This window comes from Aquarana catesbeiana, linkage group LG02, assembly GCF_042186555.1.
Source record: "Aquarana catesbeiana isolate 2022-GZ linkage group LG02, ASM4218655v1, whole genome shotgun sequence".
NCBI lineage: Eukaryota > Metazoa > Chordata > Amphibia > Anura > Ranidae > Aquarana > Aquarana catesbeiana.
Genome location: NC_133325.1, coordinates 444160912 through 444181532, shown reverse-complemented (window position 1 = coordinate 444181532; position 20621 = coordinate 444160912). Strand labels below are relative to the sequence as shown.

The following is a 20621-nucleotide window of genomic DNA, read 5'->3' as shown; positions in this document are numbered from 1 at the left end:
AAGATAAGAAAAGAAGGAAAGAGAAGAAAGAAATGAAAGAAGGAACGAGAAGAAAGAAAAGAAAAGAAAGAGAAGAAAGAAGGAAAGAGAAGAAAGAAAAGAAAGAAGAAAAGAAAAGAAAAGAAAAGGAAAGGAAATTGTAACTTAGAGAATTGTATTTGAAGAAAAGTAAAGGCTGGTTTGGGGGCTAATGGTGACATGAATTGGCGGCTATAGTGATTAGTCATTGTGGGAGAAGTCGATTGCATGTATCTTGGAATACTATGCTGATAAGGCAGCCTGCACATACTGATAGGCACAGATCTATCTTGGGTAGATCGCTCGGTGATCTGTTTTCATCAAATCCTTTTATTTTTGAAGGTTTTGAATACATCTATAGTTGCAAGGCATTTTACAAATCGTTCCTCCTGCAAGGTATAAAAGGCACCTCCAATGTGGTATATTTTGTGAGCTGGGCAAGATGCACACAGGCGCTATGAGCCAGCGCCGAGCCCCGGCACGTCACCGGAAGCTGATAGGTCGCACAGAGGGCCAGCTGATTTAGAAGAAGACGGCTTGGGAGCGGTTGCCGTGGTAACAGGAGCAGAGGAGGCGGGGTAAAGCATAGCGCCGCCCTTTGACGCCATCTTATGCTGGAAGAGGCGGCTCTGGGACGGCAGAGTGGTGAGAAGTGATGCCGTGTAAAGTGAAGGGGAGTTTGTTATGTAGTGGGGAAGTGCAGTAGGCTTCTAGTACACACACCTGGGGCGAACTATGACTGGAGTCACGGCTGGGGACAGGATTTATGGCAAAGTCGGGCTTAGCCAACTCTCTGGAAGCTTGGCTGTAGAAAACCAAAACTGGCCTGTAGGCGAGGAGCAGGAATGTGCTGGTGCAGCTGACAGGCTGTGCAGAGAAGGAGGGCTGTATACTTGGAATATATGAGCGCTGGAAGTGTGTGTATTCCCATTACTGAGGAATAACTCCACTACTGCTCCATCTTCTCACCTGTAGGGACACGCGCCCTCTAGCGAGCACAAGAGGAACTGCAACAACTGTTTACCAGATGTCATTTACTTTATTATTATTCAAACTTTAAGATGCGCGGATGTGTTCCTAATTATTTCAATACTTGCTACACACTGCTGTTTAAAGCTAAACTGCAGGTAGTTATAAAAAAAAAATAAACAAAAAACAATGCATGCAGTATACTATCTATTAGAAATATTTTAATTTACAAATGGTGTATGCATCTGAATTGGACTTGATTTCTGTGTCCTGTAAAGTCCCTGAACAGAAGTCCTTACTGAGAACCCAGTACATGGGGTCAATAGATTGCATTAACACTGACCTTTCAGACTGGAGGAGAGAGCAGTGAGATGACCTGCTTAGTCTATTACTGGTCTTTCGCTGACCAATCACAGGCTGCAGGCAGGGATCTGACTTTAGCTGTGTTGCTAACGGCAGCAGAGAAAAGTTGGGGCACCAGGCTGGCTGAAGTGTGTGGAAGAAAGGTTTAGATCACAGGACTAGCTGAACAGAAATACTAATCCTTTAGCAGATCAGATAAGGCAGCCGCCATTTACAGGGAGGGGTGATTTACTAAGGCTGGTCATACATTATCCAATTTTCTTTAGATTTACCTTCAACTATGTAGTGCAAGGGCCTGCCTAATTGTATACAATTGAAAGTGTTGTTTAGGTTTGACCTCATTATATGGTTTTCGGTAAATCTAAAGGAAATTTGTACAAGAATTTTGAACATCTATGGCCAGGCTAAACCTGGAGAGTGCAAAATCTGGTGCAGCTGTGTGTGGTAGCCAATCCGCTTCTATCTTCAGCTTGTTCAGTTAAACTTTGACCATACAACCTGAAAACTGATTGGTTTCCCTGCACAGCTGCACCTGATTTTGCACTCTCAAGCTTTAGTAAATCACCCCCTAGGTATTCTACATTTAGCTGTTTGCCCTGAGTTGAGCTTTAGCTTCACATTTCTGGCGGGGGATAGGAGTGAGGCTCGGTTCACACAGGGACGACTTGTCAGGCGACCTAGTCGCCTGACAAGTCGCCTCCCGTTCTGTGCTATGGAACCGTTCTAAGGGGAGCGACTCAAGTCGCTCCGACTTAGAAAAAGTTTCCTGTACGACTTTGGGGGCGACTTGCATAGACTTCTATACAGAAGTCGTTTTGCAAGTCGCCCGGGCAGTCGTGTGCAGGTCGCCTCGGTGAGGCGACCTGCAAGTCGTGCCGCCTCTGGTGTGAACCGAGGCTAAGGCCTCATGCACACAAGGTGTTTGCTTTGTTCTTCTGATTGTCAGAACTCCTGGCAGGAAAGGCTGCTTAAAAACACGTCTAAGCCCAGGTTCACACTGAGCTGCGAGAATGAAGCCGTACGATTTCACTCCTGCATGTCAGTCCCGATTTCGGAGACATTTGTGCAGGTTTCTGCACAGATGTCAATTTAAATCGCAGCCTGAAATCGCAAAAAGGAGTACAGAAACTACTTTTTGAAATCGGTGCGGCGCCGCAAATGCAGCATCGCACTGATTAGGATGGTGCCATTGCCAGCAATTGCTGCCGATTTGACATGCGACATGTCAAATCGCACCAGTGTGAACCAGGGCTAAAAGCTGTATACTGCACATGAGTTTAGATGTGTTTTTGAGCATTCATGCATTCCATTGGCTAGAATATTATTTATTCTGGCCATTGGTGTGCATTAATGCTCACGCACTAGCATTTAGACACGTTCAGCATTTTTTTTGCTCTTCACTCTTCTTTTTTTTTTTTGCCTGTAAATGCTTCTATACTAGTATGCCTGTAAATTGTCTATGTGTGCATGGACACCTAGGCTTACACAGAGGTGCTTTTACATACTGGAAATAAAACAAACAAACTGGTAAAAGCAGGTGCATGAAGCCGAGGGCCCCATTCACACCTGAGCAATTTTCAGCTTGAAGCATGTAGTTCTAAAACACTCAGTAAGCCAAATCCCATTCATTTCAATGGCCCCTGTGCACATCTGAGCCAAGAAAAAAATACCCCCTAGACGAGACTTTAAAAGACCACCAACTCAATGAAGGTACAAAAGTTTATTTGCATAAATATTAAAAGTACAAACAATTGACTAGCTGTAAAAAGACATATAGCGTCTACAAATGCATACAAACAATAATAACAAAAAAAAACAAAAAGAAATATAAATATACAATGACACTAGTGATCTCCGATGGGTAAATACCCTGGTAGTGTCGTATATTTCTATTTCTTTTTGGGTTTTTTTGTTATGATTGTATGCATTTGTAGACGCTATACGTCTTTTTACAACTAGTCAATTGTTTGTACTTTTAATATTTATGCAAATAAACTTTTGTACCTTCATTGAGTTGGTGGTCTTTTAAAGTCCTGTCTAGGGGGTATTTTTTTTCTTGGTTTATATATCAGGGATGGGACCACCATACTCCTTTTTTTTTTCTGTTACGGTGGAAGTCTCTGTCTTTTATCTGTGTGTTCTGTCGCCTGAAGCAAAACGACTGTCGCTCAAAAAAGTACATGAGCTACTGGCTAAACAAAAATGCCCAAAGCTGTAAAATGCTTGTAATATACTTCCAAAAACTCTCAAATTAACCACTTACAGACCGGGAGATTTGGCTGCTCAATAACCAGGCTGTGACCAGGCTGTGATACGGCACTGCGTCGCTTTAACTGACAATTGCGCGGTCGTGTGACGCTGTACCCAAACAAAATTGACGTCCTTTTTTTTTCTCACAAATAGAGTTTTCTTTTGTTGGTATTTGATCACCTCTGCGTTTTTTATTTTTTGTGCTATAAAAAAAAGCGACGATTTTGAGAAAAAAAATATTTAAAACATTTTTGCTATAATATCCCCAAAATGTTTTTAAAAAATAAATTTCTTCCTAAGTTTAGGCCAATATATATTCTTCTAGATATTTTTGGTAAAAAAAATGCAATAAGTGTATATTGATTGGTTTGCGCAAAAGTTATAGCGCCTACAAACTATGGGAAAGATTTATGACATTTTTTTTATTCGTAATGGCGGTGATCTGCGATTTTTAGCAGTAGTTGCATCATTGCAGTTTACAGATTGGACACTTTTGACACATTTTTGGGACCAATGACATTTATACAGCGATCAGTGCTATAAAAATGCACTGATTACTGTGGAAATGTCACTGGGAGGGAAGGGGTTAACACTAGGGGGCGATCAAGGGGTTAAATGTGTTCCCTAGTTAGTGTTTCTAACGGGGGGGATATGACTGACTGGGGAAGGAGACATATTGTTGTTCCTACTCAGTAGGAACAAACAATATGTCTCCTCTCCCCTGAAAGAACAGGGATTTGTGTGTTTACACACACAAATCCTTGTTCCTGCTCTTGTGCACGCGATCGCAGGTGGCTGGCAGAGATCGTGCCCGCCGGCACACGTGCATCGGGTTTCCTGCTGTGCAGCGTGCGCCTGCCTGCGATTCACGGGAACAAACCACTTTGCCGACGTATATCGGCGTGAGCCGATCGGCAAGTGGTTAAAATGCCTGAAAGTCACCCTGCTCAGGTATGAAAGGAGCCTTAAAGTGATTGTAAATGATCACCTTGTAAAACAACCCACTCAGTTTCAAATAGAAATGAAAGGCAAAACATTTGTGTATATATTAAAAAAAAATTATAAATACATTTTTTCCCCTTTTTGATAAGCGATCACCTTCCCTCTGTTCTCAGTTGCATAAGAGCTGGTGGGAGGAGGAGGAGAAGCAGCAGCACACTGAGTTTCCCAGTGAAAGCCTGTGCATCGGGGAGCGTGTCAGAACAAATATGATCATTGCAGGCAGGCAGCAGAGTTCCCAGCATAGCTGGAGAACTTACCACTGTGTGTTCTTCTGCTTAGTGTGATCACTTTTTAATAGGAAAGCAAGGGGACTAGCAGGAACACCAGGGTTTTCACACAAAATAAGAAATGCCAGGAGAACAGGATGCTTTCATATACAAGTACATGGTACAGCAGGCACATATCAGGAATATGAAATGTTGGGGTAACAAACACTTTCACACTGGGGTGGTGCTAGCATTAGTGGTAAAGCGCCGCTAGTTTTAGCGGCGCTTTAGTAAACTATTTAAAGCCAAAGTAATCCTGAAATTGAACTTTAAAGAGGAGCTCCAGCCCCCCCCCCCAAAAAATAAGTCAGCAGCTACAAATACTGTAGCTGCTGACTTTTAATAAATGGACACTTACCGGTCAAGGGATCAAGCAATGTCCTCACCCGAGCTGATTCGGCTGCAGGTGCAGGTACCATCATCATAAGTAAGGGAAACAGGCCGTGAAGCCTTGTGGCTTCATGGCCTGTTTCCTACTGTGCATGCGCCAGTCACGCTGCGCTTTCTGAGCGGTCCCATAGTTTTCTGGGGCCTCTGCTGTGTCCAATAAGGCTGCAGAGAAAAGGGGGGGGGGGTGTTTCAGTTCAGATTGCTGCAGCACATCTGACTGGAAGTGGGTACCTGTCGACGCCAGGTACCTGCCCCCCCCACCTAAAAAAAAAAAAAAAAAAGACTGCCAGTGTGGCATTGGAGGGGGGAGGATGAAAACGAGCAGAACGTCCCCTCTTGGGTGACTCTACTTTTCTGTTGCTTGTCCAGAATTTCAGCAGGGGACAGAGAGCTTTTACTATTCCACATGCTATCCAAATGAAAGTTTTAGGCAAAATACACTTTAATTTCCCTTGCACATGATTATTTATAAATCAATTAATAAAGATATACCAAAAATTAAGGACACTGAACCAGTCACAAGGTAGTCTGAGTATAGAAAGCTTCACAACAATAGAAAAAAAGAAGGCACAAACATCAGTCGAAAAGGTCCTTCTCTAGAGGGATTACTAACTTTGTTTGCAAACAAAGTGGAAAAAAAAACAAATTTTCAGGTATGATTGGGCATTTAAAATAAGTGTTCCACCTTATTTACTAGGCTGAGTAAACATTGAAATTGTCCATTCACACTAAAGCCTAGTACACACATGCCGAATGTCGTGCGGCATCGGCCTGTTCAATAGAAAACCAGCCGACATTTGGCCCGTGTGTACTCGAGTTGGTCCGACAGAAGCCGGCGGGGCATGACCAAAAAAGGTCTGCCGATCGGCTCCCAATTAGCGCTCCCAGCCAATGGCTGAGAACGCTGACCAGAGTGCTTTGGCAGGGCGCCATCCCTCTGTCAGAACACAATAGAACAGCAGGGTAGATCACTGTATTAACATTGAATAGTTAGTACAGCAGCTCCTCCTGAGCTGTCAGGTTTTTTTTTTTTTCGTTCAGTCTGCTGGGTTAAACGAAAAAAAAATAGTAGTGTGTACTAGGCTTTAGTGAACAGATTCTATTTATTTATGTCGATACTATAGTGAAGTGCTCCACCTATCTACTCAAATGTATTCATTACATGCAATACTGTAATATATGTAATAATATCCGCCAATTAAACTAGCTTCATAATTGTGCAGTTGGTTGCCGCTGCGGGACTGCACCTGTTCCTGCACTCGCAGTGAAAAACGCGATGCCACTCCATTGATGTTTTGGGGGGGGGGGGTACCATTAATCCTACTGGCACCTCCATGCACTGCAAACCGCACTGCACTTTGTCATTTCCCTGCAGCCACATTTTCTGATAAGGTGCAGGGACCTTTTCCTTGCATTTTCAGTGGATACAGCAGCCCATTCAAAATAAATAGACCGCTGTACACGTGCAAATGCAGTTGTGGGGAAAACACATATTTGTGAACCAAGCCTTAGAACATTCACCTAGAAATGTTGCTAAAAAGCTTTTGAAGTGCATATAAGATATTTTGCTACAATTCATGCATAAAATAGTAAACAATGGAGCTGATTTTCTAAAACTGGAGAGTGCAAAATCTGGTGCAGCTGTGCATAGAAACCAATCGGCTTCCAGGTTTTAGCTGAACAAGTACAATTTCAAACCCGCATTTCAGTGCGAGTTCGGGGACAATATGAAAGACATCTGTGCGGGTTCATGCACAGATGTCTATTGAAATTGCCACCGAAGTCGCCAAAAGTAGTGCAGGAACTAGATTGGGACCGTGCAGTTGACGGCAATAGGCTACGATTTGACATGTCAAATTGCGCCAATGTGAACGGGGCTTATTGTCAAAGCTTAACCATTTTCCTACCCGGCCATAGTAATATGACGTCCACAGATGGGATCTCCCATCCTGGGTGGACGTCATATGACGGCCTGGGCTTCCCGGCTGCCTAGGGGGCGCGCGCGCCCGCCGCGTTGCTCGGGACCCGGTGCGTGCGCGGCCGCCGGGCACTCGCGATTGCCCGTTAACCGGGCTGGACCGTGGATCTGTGTGTGTAAACACACAGATCCACGTCCTGTCAGGTGAGAGGAGAGCGATCTGTGTTCCCAGTACAGCGGAACACTGATCGGTCTCCTCCCCTTGTACGTCCCCGCCCCCTACAGTTAGAATAATTCCCTAGGAAACATATTTAACCCCTTGTGTCCCCCTAGTGGTTAACCCCTTCCCTGCCTGTCACATTTACACAGTAATCAATGCAATTTTATAGCATTGATCGCTGTATAAATGTGAATGGTCCCAAAAATGTGTCAAGTGTCCGATGTGTCCGCCATAATGTCGCAGTCACGAAAAAAAATCGCGATCGCCGCTATTACTTTTTTTTTTTTTTTTACCAAAAATATGTAGAAGAATACGTATCGGCCGAAACTGAGGAAAAAATGTGTTTTTTAAAAAAAGAATTGGGATATTTATTATAGCAAAAAGTAAAAAATATTGTGTTTTTTTTTCAAAATCGCAGAGTTGATTAAATACCACCAAAAGAAAGCTCTATTTGTGGGGAAATAAACCACTTTCAGTGAGTATCCCAAGTCCCACCTCCATGTGTAATTATTGATGTACGCTCACTTTCAGTGATGGACCTCACTACTGCAATATGAGGTCTAATATCAATTTAAGAGGCAGCTTCTGCATATAAATACTCCAATGTACCGTCTTCCTCCAAACCCTTGGGAAGCTTCAATGATGAACCCCGCTACTGTCACTTTAAAAGGCAGGTCTCCCACACCTATCACACCACTTTAGCATATCCCATTGTAGTATCACCCAACAAATGAAAAACATTTAGTTAGCCAGCAGTATTTCTAGAACACTGCAGCAGCATATTATATCACAGAACAGCTAATTATATCACACAACGGCATACAGTATTCTATCAAGTGCCACTAATGCTCCATAGGTAGTGAAGAAATAAGACCTGGGATTCTGATAGTGGTTCAGCACCTTGGGCTACACACAAGTACTGGCACAGGGGACTCTTTGTATCTACATCCCACACTGTGGGGTTGATTTACTAAAATTGGGAGTGCAAAATCTGGTGCAGCTCTGCATAGAAACCAATCGGCTTCCAGGTTTTTTTTTTTTTTTTTGCCAAAGCTTAATTGAACAAGCTGAAGTTAGAAGTCGATTGACTACCATGAACAGCTGCACCAGATTTTGCACTCTCAAGTTTTAGTAAATCAAACCCAGTGTGCAGAGATTGAGAGAAATTAAGTTGGGGGCATGGCAGTTACAGGCTCATGACGCCTAGCAAGACTGGCTGAACAGTCCTTAAATGTCCCTGTGTCCTTTGGCTGTTAACAACATTACATTTAAATATTCAAAAATATATATATATATATATGATCAACCCAAAAATTTAAAATATAGAACAATAATATGTATTTGCTTATATATTGTTTTTTGTATTTCCAGGTGTTAACGGGAAATGTCTCAAGGACCTGCTGCAGACTTTGACCTTATGAATGCACTGGACTGGAGCAACGGTGTTGCGACTCTTCCTGGAAGTGAAATACGGGTACACGTTATGCCATAACATAGCTCTGCAGTGAACATTTGAAAAAAAAAAATTAAAACTGTCTCACATATGGTCATATGATGGGATTTGTGGAACTGTCTCAGCCATGAGCAGAAATGCGAAATGTCTCTCAAGTTGACATACTATTCAAAACCAAGCTGCTTATGACCGGTAATAGGAGCTGTTCCTGTGTTTTTTGTTGTTGTGGTTTATTTTATTTTTTTATGTCACATACATTTTTTGGTATATTAGTGAAACTAGGAACACCTGAACTTACTACATTATAAATATTTAATAATCATAACAAGACATGGGCCAGGATCAAACCCAATGTCACAGATGATATCCCACGTAATAAATGTGGTTTATGGATCTACTGCCAATACCTGGTCACAGATAAAAACCTCTTTCAAGAATTGCTGAGCTAAGAGCAGGGATTGGGGCTGAGTCGCACTGTGTGATGCACATAGCCCAGCTTGGGATCAAGCCTGCAGGTGCACCCCCATAGGAAGCTGCTTCCTAAGGTGGTGCACTGAGAAGAGGAGGAACCTGGAGGGGACCCCAGAAGAGGAGGTTTGGGGTCACTCTGTGCAATACTATTGCACAGAGCAGGCAAGTATAATATGTTTGTTATTTTCCAAAAAAAAAACAAAAAACTGGGGTTTAAAAACACTTTAATGTGAAAAATAAAACGATTATATTTTTATAGAAAATCATAATTACAAATTTACATTTTAAAGGCAGTTTTTAGTCCAAAATGATCTAAACGTACTCCTAAACTAAATATGTATTCTTTCTCTGTCAGCTCAGTAATGTCAGCTTATTGTCAGGTTGGGGTCCCATGGAGGCTGACCTGTCTCCTGCCTGAAACCATCAGAGGTGGGAAATGCTAAACGCTAACTAGGCCTCCACTTTTTATATAACATTTTGAATGTCTCATCAGGTTTAAATTCACCTTGTCAGGTCACAAAATAAATCCTGCTAAAGGTTCTCTGCAGGAGAAGAGCTAGTAATGGTCACCTCTCTAGCAGTCCATATCTCCTGCCCTCTTTTAGTTGCAGCCTCCTTAACACTCTTTGGCATTCAACACCTAAAGAAGTCTCAAATATCTGTGTACCCCGCTGTGTGCTGTGATTTCATCATGCAACCCCTAGGATAGTACAGGACTAAGCAGTGACATAGGGGTTGGAGGATGGAACCATGGCACGCAGCAGGGGACACACCATCAGGCACGTCTGATAGTTTTGAAGGCAGAAGAGCCTTACAGAGTCTGTAGTGCAGTGACGGAGAGAGGAAAGAAGACACAGGACTTCAGATAGGTGAGTATAAAAGCTTTTCTTTTGTGGAAAAGTTTTAGAGCAAGAGAGTTTAGCAAGATTTTTTTTTATAACCTAACAGGTTAGCTTTAAAGGTGTGTCCAAATTTCTTCATGTGCCACAACTTGCATTACATTTTTAATAGAACAAAAATAATTGGTATCATCTAAAATATAAAGAGGGCTTTGCAGGATTATCCTCTTGGATAATGAACAGTGCAGCGCTGGACATAAATCTAGATGAATAATTATACCAAATAGTGATAATAATACCAGTGAAAAATAATAACAACAATAAAAGTGACAATATGCTGATAAAATGCTGTGAGCAATCTATAATAATAATAATGAGCCACCAATGTGTAAACACTCATCAATGGAAAAAATGTGCTCTTAAAACCTAAAATATAATCTGAAACAATATTGAAAATAAAAAAATAAAGTCCAAAAATATCCAAAGAAGGTGTGAGATAAAGAGTGCAGGATCACGATCCAATAATCCACTCGATAGTGCCGCCCACCACTGGGAAAAAAATGGAAGCTTACCAGAAAGCCTGCGACCGCCCTTATTCAGGGGGGTCAAAACAGGCTTAGTAGATCACTGTTGATATCCTATTGGAACTGCAGACTTCCTTCAATGATGGCTTCTCAGCAACAGCAGGAGACACTCAGGAGTCTCCTCCTGGGTCACAACGTGAACTCGCATTGCGCATGCGCGTTTTTAATTCAAACGGCGGTGGAGTCTTTTTGCTGTTTCCCTGCTGGTTTTTCATTGGCATTGTATATGCGATCCTATGCAGTGTATCTGCTATTTTATCTGCCTTTTTTAAATAAATGGAACTTGGTTCTCTGCACTATTGGAGTCCCCTCTCCTTTTTTATGATTTGGAATTTGGAATGTTTGCTGCATGAACCATCCTGGGACCACTATTCTCTCCTGAGTGTCTCCTGCTGTTGCTGAGAAGCCATCATTGAAGGAGGTCAGATGGACATCGGCTGCAGTTCCAATAGGATATCAACAGTGATCTACTAAGCCGTTTTTGACCCCCTGAATAAGGGCGGTCGCAGGCTTTCTGGTAAGCCTCCATTTTTTTTCCCGGTGGTGGGCGGCACTATCGAGTGGATTATTGGATCGTGATCCTGCACTCTTTATCTCACACCTTCTTTGGATATTTTAGGACTATTTTTTTATTTTCAATATTGTTTCAGATTATATTTTAGTTTTTAAGAGCACATTTTTTCCACTGATGAGTGTTTACACATTGGTGGCTCATTATTATTATTATTATTATTATTATTATTATTATTATAGATTGCTCACAGCATTTTATCAGCATATTGTCACTTTTATTGTTGGTATTATTATCACTATTTGGTATAATTATTCATCTAGATTTATGTCCAGCACTGCACTGTGTATTATCCATACATTTTTTTGTCTTATATCGGGGTTGTAGTGTCCAGCAGCAGGACTCATATCACGGTTATTTTGTTGTTTATTATTGATTCGTTCATTTTTCACCATTTATGCACCTAGCGCAATTCTTTATTTATAGGATTATCCGCTTAATATAATTTTTAAAGATCTTATTGAAAATATGTTCAGGAGAGATTTGACTCTATTGCGCAAGTGTATAAAGTTATGGTGATCCAGATCAGGTAGAGTGGTTGTGTTAATGTGATGCCCAGGTAGCGTAGGCTTTTGGATTGCTACACAAAGAGAAAAGAGAGGGCTAATACTGGCCTGTTCGGAATAAGGAACAGTAATATTTAGTATTTTAGATTTAGTCAAATGTACTTTGAGGATGGAAAGTTCCCCATATTGTTTAAGTTCCTGGAGAATTACTGGCAGGAAGACACAGGGTTCCCTTACATAGAACGAGATATCTGCTCATGCAGCTATTCTATGTTCGCCTGGATATTGGGGCTTAGGCGAGTTGTGGCTAGGAGGTTTTCTAGGGAAAAGACAAGCAGGAGTGGGGAACAAAGGGCATTCCTGAGAGGTGCCATTATATAGTTGGAAAAGGTTGTGACAAAGTCCCATTTTCATAGGCACTCTAGCTTTTTCTGCATCAGCTGACAGAAGTAACTAGAGACCTAGGCTGGTCATACATGAGTCAGTTCTTTTTTTTTTCCCAGCTTATGAGTTGACCAAAAAAAACTGAGCTGATTTCGCCAACCACACATTCGATGGGGTAATCCGAGCCCCCCGCACTGTCTTTGTATTCTGACAGTGGAGAGATTTACTTGCTGTTGTAATACACAGAGAAGCGCAGCAGTCTATTGCCTGCGGCACCGATGAAGCAAAAAAATACTGACAGGGTGTTTAAACAAAAGTGGATTGATAGATTGACTTCTGTTCAACCATAGTGGCCACACCTGGATCAAAATTCAGCCGGTTTCTGCTGAACAGGCAGAATTTTGATCCATGCATTGTCAGCCTTAGGCCTCATTCACACGAGGCGGCTCAGCGGGAGATCTCTCCATTGAACTCCGCTGAGCCGGTGGATGACAGGTCCCTCTCTGCTCACTGAGCGGGGAGGGGCTTGTCAGGTGGCGCTGCTGCCTATGGAGGGATCGGATGAAAACGGACAGCATGTCCGTTTTCGTCAGATCTCACCTGATCCGATCCTCCAGTGACGGATCTGGACGTAGGGCCATCCGTCTGCTTTTAGCGGATCGGATGGGGTCGGATGTCAGCGGACATGTCTCCGCTGACATCCATCGCTTCATAGGCTAACATGGAGCGCCCGTTCAGGTCCGCCGTCAAAACTGACAGGCGGACCTGAACGGCCCGATCGTGTGAAAGGGGCCTTAGGGTTTTTGGCCACATGTATTGGAGAGGGGCCTGAGGGCATTGTCCCATGCCTTACTGCCTGGGAAAAAGCCCACTTGGCCTGTAGAGATTCATGATGGGAGTAAAGGGAGAATCCCAGTTGCAATATTTGTGTAGTCTCTATATTCAAGGTCTTTGCCCTCTTTGAGTACATTTTCAATGTCGCATATTACTTCTAGGGCTGGTTCACACCAGGAATTGCACAGGAACAGGAAACGTGCACAGAACGCGGGTTTCCTGCACTGAGTTCTGGTGCGAACAGGCCCTTATAGTACAGCAACCTAGAACTTGCTACCAAGATCATACAAAAAAATCTTACTATTAAAATATTATTATGCAGAATTATAAATATGAAAACATAAAGTAGATTAAAAATGTATACAGTGTACATCAGTTTGTACCCATATAACCACCAGATTGCATATGGAATGCACGTCTGGTGTCATAACGTGGCCCACATCTAACAACATGTCCGTCAATGCTCCTATGCAAAAGTAACATGTAGGGAAATATTTTAGTATAATTTTAGCTGGAAACCTTGGGGTCTTATCGATGTTCACCAATAATTTGTTTTGAAGGGACGTTTAGGCCCAAGGGGGGGGGGGGGGGGCAGGGCTAGAGGCATGGGGAAGAGGCATGGGCAAAGACGCATAAAGAACATGAAACCGATCTAATAAATTGTCAGCTAAATGATGAAACCCAAAGTGTCTCAAATCTGTTGTCGCGGATGCAAAAAGAGTCAAAGCCTATTCGGCGTGCATGGCAGCTCATGAATGATGTAGCCAAAAAATCCTATGGAGATAACTCAAAATATATTCTGTAGGTGCAGCTCCTTTGTGTAAACAGTACAAATCCAAAGTTATAAAACTACCCATTTGAAAGCACTAGCTTGTGTTACAATAATAAAACTGTTTTTATGCCTAGGTAAGTCTCCAAAAACTTTAGTCCTGACCATATAATAATACCCTGGGAAGGGTAGCAAAGAGAAAGCCCAAACTGTAATAACATAACCATTAATAGCTGAACTTTGTAAGGCATCAAGCTGCTGGGGGATTTCAATGGCCTAGTGTTGATGCATGCTGCTTGGTAACATTGGATCACAGGTACAGTGTAGGTCTGATCTCGTGTCCTACCAGGCCATTAGGGAGCTTATGGCAGTGGATCGTTGTCTCAAACATTAGGGTTTAGGACTTAACCTTTGCTAATGTTAGGGAAGGGGGGGGGGGTTGTCCATTATGGAATCTGATCCATCCATCCAGGTAATGCAGAGGGAGAGATATCGATCTTGGCACAGAAGTCACGAAAATCTTCAATAAATCTCAGTATGGCTGAGCGGCTGTCATGCCTTCTGATTATGCAGGCCAGAAAGCCCCATTGGATGTTGGTGTGCAATCGCTCCAGTAAGGGCTTGTTGGCTCAGCTGCAAGTGAGGGTCTCAGTGGCCAGATCACAAAAGATTTACAGCTTGGTACCATCAAATTCCATTTCCAAGGAGAACTTCAGTTTGTCCATAAGTAGGATTTTTTCTTCCTGGTAATGTAGTCTGATGAGGATGTTTCTTGGGTTGTTGCCCATTGCTTCATGGGGGGGAGGTGTAGGTCAAACCTCAAAGGAGAGGTGTGTGGCCATTCCAACAGAGTATTGAAGATGCCCCATGCCCTGTCCACCAAATTTGCATCCTAAGTGGCCTCAGTTAGCCCTCTGGTTCTCAAGTTATTGAGCTTATTTCTATTCTCCTGGTCCTTGATCTTGTAGAGGGCTGAAAATCATTCCCGATCTTGGAGCTCGGCAATGCCTTTAGTATGGGAGTTAAGGCAGTCATCTACTTCTTCCACCCTTTTTAAAGCACGCAAATGTTTAGTCCTTATAGAGGAGATTTATTGATCCAAATCAGTAGATCCAGCTGACACTCAGTACTGTTAAAGCTCAGTATATGCTTCGTCGAGTCCCGAGTCGCCCTGTGGTCAGGTAGGCTGTTGCAGTTATGTACAGAACCACCGCCTTACAGCAGTGATTCTGAGGATAGATATTTTCAGTTGTACCTGGAGCTTCAGCTCTCACTGTTCCACCTTTGGGTTTCACTTTCCCGTGTCTGTTGGTAAGATTAGAGGCTAACTCCACTTTTTAAACTATGTTACATGTTTCACCTATATTTAAGCAAGCAGACTACTCCCTCTGACAGTGTGCAAGGGTTCTTCTTCCAAATGGCAGCTGTCACTTTTGAATTTTTGCGCTTCTGTACAGGGCACTACTCGCACAGCCGCATCATTTGTTTACAATCTGTGAATGAATGACCTGCAAGTCCCATCTGCCACTGTGGCCAAATTAACTTGTAGTTCTCAGTGGAACACAAGTGTGTTCATTACCACACTCGTAGTTCATTGGCACTTCCTAAAACTTAGTAACTGTAGGTTCATACCTTGATATGGAGAAGGAGCTGCAGGATGAGTCTGTAGAAGTCTGACCATTGCATCTATTATACACTAATCATGGTTGCAATGCTTTGCAGGCCAATTTGGAAAAAAAACTATTAAACGGGCACTATTTTTCTGCAAATATGCGTGCATTTATCATTTTATGCATGAGGTGGAGTTAGCCTTTAACAGTTGCAGAAGTGCAATGGGTAACTGTAATCATGGGGTTGCAATGCGGAGTACAGGTTATATACATCTCAAGCCTGCCACAACTAGTCTATACCCTCCTAAATTAAGTTTCAAGCTCCAAAGGAGTGCAGATTATTTTATACATGGGTTTACCTATTTAAAATCATTGTTGACTTGAGGACTGCATTTGAGTGCATCAATAAATCTTGGTTTTACATTTTGAAAGGTAGAGGACTGCCTCTTTTTTTTTTTTTATTATTTATTTATTTATACTTGTTTATTCTGTGTTGGACTTGTGAAAATTGATGCGAATGTTCAGAAATTAATGCAAAGCCCATGTGGTGTGCCTGAGCTCTTTTGTAAATACCATTTAGTAACCGTGTACCATTATGAACCTTCATTGCTATCTTTGCACCCAGTTTCGGCTCAGTGAGTTTGGCACCCTGGAAATCGTTACAGATTCTCACACTACTATCGCTCCTCCTAAGACCCAAAATCAAGAAAAAAACATTACAAGCATCACTTGCGTAGCCTTTAAACGGGGTATGTATATATGGCATCTGTAAATGTTTGAATGTGTTTCCACCAGCTGTGCCAACCTTGACTTTTAATACGATTTCTTCTAGAGAGTAAAAGCAACAGTGAGGGGAAACTTGAAGAAATGGAGAAAAAGGAGACAGCTGGGGAGGGGTAAGTTAAAAAAAAAGACAGATGCTATACTTCCTTAGCTGGAGCAAACAACCAGAGGCTTTTTTTCTAAATGGAGAAACAAAGATATAAATCAAAATTTAAGTAAAAAAGGAAACCTGCCCTAATTAAGAAGGCTGTCATTGCCGACCTCCCTTTCTGAAAAGAAGGAAGTTGGTAATGCCTGCCTCTGTGATTCTATGAGTAAAAGTTTCTTTTAAACAAAGAAGCCCGTAATGATAGACTTATGCTGACTGCCATGGCTGTCCTTCTGGTAATGCTGGTTGTCAGACTGTCTCTGGTTTAATGCATTCTGAGTCGCAGACCTGAATCAAGCATTCAGTTAGTGAAGGCAAAAACCTTGACCTATATACGTGTTTCATGGCTATGAAAAGCAGGACAGCCAGTATTTTCAGGAGGAGGTCAGCAATGGCAGCTTGCATCGTTTTCTCTACAGTTTTCCTGTAATAAAACCAGGTGTTGGGTGGGCTAATTTGAGCAGGTGTGTGAGTATTCTATATTTAGTTTACAAGCTGACAGGCAATTTTCATTACTGTCTACAACGCATGTGTTCTGGTTGAGGGGGCTGTCCCATGCCAGAACACACTGATCGGCTCTGCTCAGATGCATTCGACAGAAGCCGGCTTCTGTCAGACAGGTAGCTGCACACACGTACAGAACGTTGGCCAGTTCATGCTGAACCAGCCGATATTCGGATCATGTTTACAAGGCTTTATTGTTAGTGTATTTTATGTGTGGCCCAAGACAATTCCTCTTCATTCAATGTGACCAAGGAAGGTCAAAGGTTTACCCACCACCCCACTAAACCCCCCCCTCTCCCCCGATGGAGGGGGCTGTCCCATCCCCCCCGTGCAGTGCACAGCATCCCCGGCTTTCCTACAGCCATGCATGTGCAGTGGGTTGGACACCCCTGGCCTACAATATTTAAGACATGTTCTCCTGAGTTTTGTGTATGACGTATATTTTTTTATGTGTGAATTATTTGCACATGGCCACCGCTTTACTATAGTGTGGTTAAAACCTACATAATCCAAAAAAAACTGTTCGTTTATATAAGCTACAAGGGAATAACTTTTTATTTATGCCTATGTTTTGTAGCGAAAGCATGCCACCTCCTATAGAGGAGCAATCAAATACATCATCCCCACTCACAGTGCCTACAGCCCCAGTGACCAGTACAGAGAGTGAGCGTCCTCAGAGACTGCGAAAAAAGAGAAAGCTGCTTTTGGACTCTGGGGATGAAGAGGATTTTATAGATGAAGAAGAGGTAGATTGTAACTGTATTGCTTTATAGTACCCTGATTGTTTACATACTGTATGTAGGTGGTGTGTCTTTTTAGAATTTTAACAGCGATAACATGGTATTTTATTTCTATGGTCCTTCCACTCAAAAGTGATATCTTACAGGTAGGTGGAGCCTAGTGGGCTGACCAGTTCTTGACTTCTTCACACTTGCAAATGGGGCTGTTAGCAATTACATTTGGGAGACCAGTGGGGGTTCCCAGCGATTAGCCCCATTCGAAAGTGTAAATGAGGCCTGACAGTGAGATCTCTCTGCTGTCAGTTTTTGTCCACTTGGAAGTTCAAGGTGTTCCTGCTCACTTTTGTTCCAATACATCCATTTGCCTTCTGCGCAATGTGAAAAATAAATAAATTCATGATTAATGGAATTTAGCATTAAAGTGTTACTAAACCCAGGACCCTGCATTCATTATATCTGGTCTCAGTACACAGAATATGGAAATGCAATTATTTTAGTAAATATAAACTACTAAATACCTTTTCTTATCAGCAGTATATAGCAGTTTTGTGACTTCTATCAGTGTCTGGTTAAAGCTTGTAGGAGGAGTTTTCATTCTTTTCTGACTGTTCTATGAGGCTGCATGACCCCTGACTCTCTGTACAGTGCTGATGGGCGCTGTGCTGATTACATGCACCCCCCCAAAAAAAGAAAAAAATTCTTTAGCAATACACAACAAACTGAACATGTGCAGAGTGCCTCCAAGGCTCTGTACTATCAGCAGATGTATTGGGGACAGTAAAAGGGGGAATCAGAGGAGACAGGATCACACGCAGGGGCGGCTGGTGTTTGTTTTTGTTTTTTTGTTGGGCGGGGGGGGGGGGGCAGCAAACAAACAACCCACCCCTCCTCTTGGTCGGCCGGACTTATTTATTCCCTAGGGTCTCTGCTAAAAAAAAAAAAAGTATAATGTTTGGGGGTTAGAAGTAATTTTCTATCAAAAAATACTAATTTAAACTTGTAAACAAAAAGTGCCAGAAAAAGCCTGGTCTTAAAGTGGGTTTAAAAATGCAGGAGACTTAATAAAGAAATAAATTAATAAAAAAGACATGATAAAAGAATGTAACCAAAAAAGCTTTTCTGTCTACTCTCCTTGTGCTGTAAGAGAGTCTGATAGGAAAACCCAAATAAAGAGCACTAAAACACTGGATTGTTAAGATTGTGCTGTCCAGGAACAGTGTAGCGCTTGGCACAAACCTTTTACCACAACAAATACAACTGTGAATATATGGGTACATTTGGTTAAAGTGATGATAAAGGCAATGCTTCTTCCTTCTTCTTGTTTATTTAAAAAAAAAAAAAAAAAAAAAAAAATTATATTTACCTGCTCTTTGCAGCGGTTTTACACAGAACAGCCACAATCCTTATCTTCTAAGGTCCCCCGCTGATGTATCTCGCCCGTCCCTGCTACCGAGTGCCCCCCAGAGCAAGCAGCTTGCAATGGGAGCACCCGAGTTGAGCCGCTGCTCTGTGTGTCAATTCAGACATGTAGCCGTGGTTTGGCCCTGCCCCCTCTTTTTCCTCATTGGTTCACTGGCTGTGATTGATAGCAGTGGGAGCCAATGGGGAGGGAGAGACCCAGCAGAGCCGAGGCAACCATGCATTTTGCTGGAGAAAGATCATGCTTAGGTAAGTATGGGGGGGCTGCTGCACAGAGAAGGTTTTTTTACCTTCATGCATAAAATGCATGAAGGAAAACCTTAAAGAGGAGTTCCAGTCAAAAACAAAAAAAATACTGCAGTTGCTGACTTTTAATTGGACACTTACCTGCCCCAGGGTCCAGCGATGCGGGGGATCGAAGCCCCGCTCGTCTCCCCCTCCGTTCAGTGGCGCCGGCATTGCAACTGTGGGCGCTGGGCTGTGGCTTCACAGCCTGGCACCCACTGCGCATGCGCGAGCTGCGCCTTGATTGGCCGCTCAGTCACCTGGGACCTGTAATGGGTCCCAGATGATTGACAGGAGGGAGGGAGCAGAGCCGAGCCCTTCCTGTGCCGAGGGGGAAGTGATGTCACCAGCCCAGGCACTGGAAGAGGCAGACTACAAGGGACCCCCTAGAAACAGGCATTTAGAGGTAAGTAAAAAAAAAAAAAATATATCCAAATGTTTTTTTGTATTTTTTTTTGTATTTTTTTTTTTTTAGGATTTTTCATGTAGTTTTTTTTTTTTTTTTTGGGTGGAACCCCACTTTTAAGCCTTTAGAACCACTTTAAGAAAAAAGAATAGTAATTCTCTGTTATAAAACATTTAAAAGTTTAAATTGCAAAGTATTAAAGTGTATCTATGGTCAACATTTATAAACATAATTTTTTTGCAAACTGAATTTCAATTATTTCTAGCCCACTGCTATTATTTTGTAAGATCTTCCTCGATTGCTGTGATACTTCTTCACTATGCTCTGTAAATATGTGCTGGTGTGTCACACATTTCACAGAGCCTGCCTTTTGAACTGCAGAAATGCTGAGAGGAGGGGTTTCAGGAGGCAGAGTCAGTACAGTAAACATGCAAAATCAACACTTACTATAGGCGGCATGTTACCATGGGATATATAGTACTATGTAGTAGTATGTAGAAAACCAAAGGAATGAGCAAAGAAAAAGGTGCAAAGCATGCAGGGAATTCAGAGAGTTGTGGACAGAGATTGCTAGCAGATGGGCAGCAATCACAACATGACATTCGATTTTTAAAGTAAGTTTAAGCCTCATTCACACAGGACGTACAAAAGCATTCGCACGTAGAGGGCCATGTCCCTGAACGCACACTGTGAGTTTGGGGACATGCACCCACACAGATGTTAGGTTGGGAGCAGTGGCTGTGTCCTGTCTATGGGCCTGCCTGCACAGGGGCACACAGATCACCTGTGCATCCCCTTGCAGGTAAACACCCCCTCCACAGGCATATGCTTTAGTACCCCCCATATATTGGACAAGGCTATATATTGGAATGTCAAAAAAAACCTTTTATTTGTATTGATATTACAATGCTGATGTAAT

General features: G+C 42.5%; 1 protein-coding gene across 3 annotated transcripts in view; it reads left to right on the top strand.

Moving 5' to 3' along the window:
- The first annotated feature begins 523 nt into the window (after positions 1 to 523).
- LOC141128324 (lethal(3)malignant brain tumor-like protein 3) overlaps positions 524 to 20621 on the top strand; it is a 116058-nt gene continuing 95960 nt past the window's right edge. Inside the window, exons 1-5 of one of the 3 annotated variants that reach the window (XM_073615557.1) lie at positions 524 to 663; positions 8768 to 8870; positions 16043 to 16166; positions 16250 to 16313; positions 17430 to 17598. In XM_073615557.1, the coding sequence (XP_073471658.1) occupies positions 8781 to 8870; positions 16043 to 16166; positions 16250 to 16313; positions 17430 to 17598 (447 nt within the window). In that variant the 5' untranslated portion in view covers positions 524 to 663; positions 8768 to 8780. Of the gene's footprint in view, positions 664 to 708; positions 1146 to 8767; positions 9042 to 16042; positions 16167 to 16249; positions 16314 to 17429; positions 17599 to 20621 lie in introns of those variants that run through there. The other 2 variants (XM_073615559.1, XM_073615558.1) reach the window with 2 other exon arrangements.